Source organism: Mandrillus leucophaeus, unplaced genomic scaffold (assembly GCF_000951045.1).
Source record: "Mandrillus leucophaeus isolate KB7577 unplaced genomic scaffold, Mleu.le_1.0 Scaffold285, whole genome shotgun sequence".
Taxonomy (NCBI): domain Eukaryota; kingdom Metazoa; phylum Chordata; class Mammalia; order Primates; family Cercopithecidae; genus Mandrillus; species Mandrillus leucophaeus.
Window position 1 is genome coordinate 1288185 of NW_012102976.1, and position 5805 is coordinate 1293989.

Below are 5805 nucleotides of genomic sequence, written 5' to 3' on the forward strand. Positions count from 1 at the left end.
AAAAAAAAAAAAAAAAAGTCCTGTTTTTCAGTCCTCGGTCTCAGGGTCTGTTTCTTCTCATCTCCTTGGGCAGCACATAATAGTAGACCAGAAGTCTGAAAAGAGAACACTCGCTTTAATACTTATGCATTAGAAAAACCTGCAAAGTAAATAATAAATTCTGGCTTCTAGTTGGTTACGTTTCTATTTTGGCTTCCGTACTGTATTTGGAACTTGCTGGCTTTGATTTTTCTGATATGACTTTTTATTTAACCCCCCCGGCTTTTATGCAGGTTTATTGACTGGTGTAGTGGTAGACTCTGGAGATGGTGTGACTCACATTTGCCCAGTATATGAAGGCTTTTCTCTCCCTCATCTTACCAGGAGACTGGATATTGCTGGGAGGGATATAACTAGATATCTTATCAAGGTAAGTGAAAGGAAAATATCATGGAAATTAAATTTTGTAATTTGTTTACCATCTTAACACAGAATTGAATATATCATTTTAGGATTCCAGTAAATCTGTACCACTAGAGAAATTACCCAGTTACCTCCCTTATTTATATAAAAATCCATATAAGTTTTATACACATGAAGAGAAAAAGATACATAAAAACAAGAAAAAAAGATGTACAAACATGATCTCTGTATACTACTGAGAGTACATTACATCATTACCTAATTATATTTGTTATTCCTGAGGAATGAGTAGACAGATATTTCAAGGATGGAAGAGACCCCTATCTTGAAACTTTCTTGGTCAGCTCAGGCAGCCTTTTCTGCCATAAAACCTTTCTTTGAGCAGGTATGTTTTAAGCCATATTCTTGGTTGAGTTGCCTACACTTGTCCTTTCCCACAAAATACAGTGATAGCAAATTAATGATATTTGAGAAAAACAGCCCAAATACACCAGACTTTAATGTTTAGTAGTTTTCATGGAATATATCCAGTTTTTAACATTTACTATTTTAGTTTACTTGTGACTATAGTTATAATTTTCTTTAAAACATTGCTGGAGAAGGTACATAAGGCATCTACTTGCTAACATATATCATTTTGAATATTAAAATTTAGAAAATTGTTTATACCAGAATTCTGTAATTAGTCTATCCTCTCCAGGACAGTGGTTCTCACCAGGGGACAGTGCTGTCCCCTGGGGGATATTAGCAATTTCTGGATGCATTTTTGGTTGTCTGAGCTGGGCAGGAATGCTGCTGAACATTCTATAATGAATAGGGCTGGCTGCACCACAAACAATGTATAGTCTGTCAGTGGTGCTACTGTTAAGAAACCCTATCTCTGCATTAAATTGGGTTGCACTGTCTTTACCTTGACATTGGGTTCCTTCAGTGTCATTTAAAGTAATCCTCCTCATGAGGGGAGATTAAATTAATGAGAATTATAATACTCTGATTTTAGGCCAAAATTCAAAGGGTAACCAACAGAATTTCTGGGGTTGTCTTTAGAACACAGACTCAAATATTAGAGGATTTTTTTTAATTTGTAAAGTCTAGTAATGTTTTTTCTCTCAGTGGGTTTTTTAAAAAAAAACTAATATTTTCTAGCATTTAAGAAACATAACAATAGAGATTATACCTTTGAGTATCCCAATAATTCCCTTATCATTTGTTAAACAAATACTATTGCCGTTCTAATATGTGCCAGACGCAGTACTAGAGCTAAAGATAAAACTTTTAAAGACTTGGGGGCATTTCATAAATATGGCATTAATTGTATGAGCAAACTGCAGGCTACAGGAGTCCAGCACTAAAATAATATTTATTAATATACTTTTGATTGTTTATCAGAACATTAGTACTCATGTAGAGCTTTTCAAAAACTGACTTTTCTAGTCATTTTACTGACTTATTTATGAATTGTTAATTATTTTACCCTCTCTAAATCCTTTTATGGGGGGTAAACTCCTACTTCTGAAATACTCAGTAGGAGCTGAGAATCCACTGCCCATTCTGTTATTGATGTGACATATTTAATGAGCAGTAATAGCTTTTGCAGAGTAGAACTCATTCAGATCTATTATGAACTTACTGCTGTTGTTTTGTACCAGCTGCTTCTGTTGCGAGGATATGCCTTCAACCACTCTGCTGATTTTGAAACGGTTCGCATGATTAAAGAAAAACTGTGTTACGTGGGATATAATATTGAGCAAGAGCAGAAACTGGCCTTAGAAACCACAGTACTAGTTGAATCTTATACAGTAAGTGTTTCCAGTGTATTATATATATATATGTTTTAAAGTGGGCAGCCATGGTTATTGGTGTCAGCTTGAGGTTTTCTTAAGAGTCAGTATTTTTGTCTTGGGTTGTTGCAATATGTATATGTGTGACTTTTAATGTCTCTTTCTACATTAAGATGCTATTTAATTATTTTAGGGCACCATATAATGCAAATTTAAGCAAGAATCATAAATTACTCTCTACACTAGGATATAATTAGATGCGAGATGTTATTTTGAGATTCTAGTATTTGGCATAGCATTTCTCAACATATGTTTCACAGAACTTTATTTCCCTTAGATGTTAATAAGCATTTCACAAAAATTAAAAAGAATTACATTGTCAAATAAGTTTGGGAAATCACTGTAGAACTCAAGAGCCTTTGGTATGCTAATATATACACAATTAATATAGTATACGTGTTTCTGAGACTTACACTCTAGGACTTTTCAGAATTTCATGGGATTAGTGGTCTAAGAAACGTACTTTGGAAATGGTCATTCTGGAGCATTGCTTTACTAATTCAGTAGGTGGCAGCCTTTCCTGACTTAATATTTTTTAATGAGGTGTTAAATGTTAACTTGAAATTGTAACTAATGAGATTTAGGACCTAGTTATAGTTTATAATACCAGAGGAGTTGACTAGTTATTACTAAAATGAAATAGTAATAGGCAATAAAGGCAAGTATTTTAAAACCATATGATGCATACTAGCTCTACATATTCACAAATATGTGCAAAATAGTCATTTTAAAAATAATTATAAAAAATTTGTTGTTGGCTGGGTGCAGTGGCTCACGCCTGTAAATCCCAGCACTTTGGGAGGCCGAGGAGGGTGGATCACCTGAGGTCAGGAGTTAGAGACCAGCCTGGCCAACATGGCGTAAACCCCATCTACTAAAAATGCAAAAAATTAGCTGAGCAAGGTAGTGGGCACCTGTAATCTCAGCTACTCAGCAGGCTGAGGCAGGAGAATTGCTTCAGCCCAGGAGGCGGAGGCTGCAGTGAGCTGAGATCATGCCACTGCACTCCAACCTGGGTGACAGAGCAAGACTCCATGTTGGAAAAAAAAAAATGAGTTGTTAAGATAGTGACCCAAATATTCAGTAAACCTATTTTAAATGTTTTTAAAATTTATTTTTTATTACACTTTAAGTTCTGAGATACATGTGCAGAAAATGCAAGTTTGTTACATAGGTATACATGTGCTATGGTGGTTTGCTGCACCCATCAACCCGTCATCTGCATTAGATATTTCTCCTAATGCTATCCCTCCCCTTGCCCCCCAACCCACAACAGGCCCCATGTGTGATGTTCCCCTTCCAGTGCCCATATGTTCTCATTGTTCAACTCCCACTTATGAGTGAGAACATTTGGTGTTTGGTTTTCTGTTCCTGTGTTAATTTGCTGAGAATGATGGTTTCCAGCTCCACCCATGTCCCTGTAAAGGACATGAACTCATTCTTTTTTTATGGCCGCATGGTATTCCATGGTGTATATGTGCCACGTTTTCTTTATCCACTGCAACATTGATGGGCATTTGGGTTGGTACCAAGTCTTTACTGTTGTGAATGGTGCTGCAATAAACATATGTATGCATGTGTCTTTATAGTAGCATGATTTATAATCCTTTGGGTATATAACCAGTAATGGGATCGCTGGGTCAAATGGTATTTCTAGTTCTAGATTCTTGAGGAATCACCACACTGTCTTCCACAATGGTTGAACTAATTTACACCCCCACCAACAGTGTAAAAGCGTTCCTGTTTCTCTACATCCTCTCTGGCATCTGTTGTTCCCTGACTTTTTAAGGATCACCATTCTAACTGGCATGAGATTTTGTGGTTTTGATTTGCATTTCTCTAATGACCAGTGATGACTAGGTTTTTTTCATATGTTTATTGGCCACATAAATGTCTTCTTTTGAAAAGTATCTGTTCATATCCTTTGCCCACTTTTTGATGGGGCTATTTGTCTTTTTCTTGTAAATTTGTTTAAGTTCCTTGTAGATTCTGGATATTAACCCTTTGTCAGATGGATAGATTGCAAAAAATTTTCCCATTCTGTAGGTTGCCTGTTCACTCTGTTGATAGTTTCTTTTGCTGTGCAAGAAGCTCTTTAGTTTAATTAGATCCCATTTGTCTATTTTGGCTTTTGTTGCAATTGCTTTTGGTGTTTTAGTCATGAAGTCTTCGCCCATGCCTGTGTCCTGAATGGTATTGTCTAGGTTTTCTTCTAGGAGTAAACCCATTTTGTAACTTAATCATCTCCAGATTTGCTCTGGAGATTCCTTCCTGAAGTCTTCTTGATAGTTTCTCTAGTTGTCTAATTTTCCATCTACCTGATTAGTTTGGAAGAAAGTGGCTGGCACAGGGCAAAAGATAAGCAAACTAGAAATGTAAAACGTGTTTTATTTCTTCCTTCTCTCTTTTCTCAAAGCGTTTGAGGTAGACTACAAAAATATATACAAATAGGCTGGGTGTAGTGGCTCACACCTGTAATCCCAGCATTTTGGAAGGCTGAGATAGGAGGATCACTTGAGGCCAGGAGTTCATGACCAGCCTGGGCAATATAACAAGAAGACCCTGTCTCTACAAAAAATACAAAAATTTGCCAGGCATAGTGTCACATGCATGTAGTCCTAGCTAGTTGAGAGGCTGAGGTGGGAAGATTGCTTGAGCCCAGGAGTTCAAGGCTGAAGTTTTGAGGCAGAGCTAGGATTGCACCACTGCACTCCTGCCTGGGTGAAGGAGCGAGACCCTGTCTCAAAAAAACAAAGCAAAAACCCATATATATATTTACATATATATATATTTGATATATACACACACATATACACAAGTATAAAGTAATAAGCTGGTGAGTAAGTAAAGAGGGGCATGAGTGGACAAATACAGAACAGGGTAAGATTTGGTGCAAAGAAATGGGATGCCTACGTTTAACAGTTCATTAAGGTGGTTAGAAAACTTGACCCCATGTTGGCCAGCAGCCAGAGCATGGAAAGAAGCCACACTATCAGGCTTCGAGTGCTTAAGGAAGGAAGTTTTGCTAGTAAGATCTGCTGTGCGAAGTTTTTCCAAATATTTTGGATGATTTCATGTGAACCCACCTGACGGAGGTGGCTTTTTTAAGGTTGTAAGTTTTGGTAACCTTTTTTTTCTTTCTCTTTTGAGACAGGGTCTCCTCACTCTGTTGCCCAGGCTACAGTGCAGTGGCATGATCTCGGCTCACTTCAGTCTCAATCTCCCAGAGTTAGGTGATCCTCCCACCTTAGCCTCCTAGGTAGCTGGGACCAGAATCAGTCAGTTTTGGAATCTAAACAATCATTGTAATTGGCCAGGCGTGGTGGCTCATCCCTGTAATCCCAGTACTTTGGGAGGCCGAGATGGGAGGATCATTCGAGCCCAGGAGTTCAAAAACAGCCTAAGTGACAAAGCAAGACCCCATCTCTACAAAAATAAACAAAATGAGCCAGACATAGTAGTGTGCACCTGTAGTGCCAGCTACTTGGGAGGCTGAGGTGGGAAGATCACTTGAATCTGGGAGATTGAGGCTGCAGTGAGCCATGATCACACTACTGCCCTG

The 5805-nt window shown here is 37.8% G+C and overlaps 1 protein-coding gene across 3 annotated transcripts in view; it reads left to right on the forward strand.

The window, feature by feature from the left end:
- Nucleotides 1–5805, forward strand: part of ACTR2 (ARP2 actin-related protein 2 homolog (yeast)) — a 47009-nt gene that overhangs the window by 29871 nt on the left and 11333 nt on the right. For all 3 annotated transcript variants that reach the window (XM_011985506.1, XM_011985507.1, XM_011985508.1), the window contains 2 exons: nucleotides 273–409; nucleotides 2052–2201. In XM_011985506.1, the coding sequence (XP_011840896.1) occupies nucleotides 273–409; nucleotides 2052–2201 (287 nt within the window). The remainder of the gene's footprint in view (nucleotides 1–272; nucleotides 410–2051; nucleotides 2202–5805) is intronic.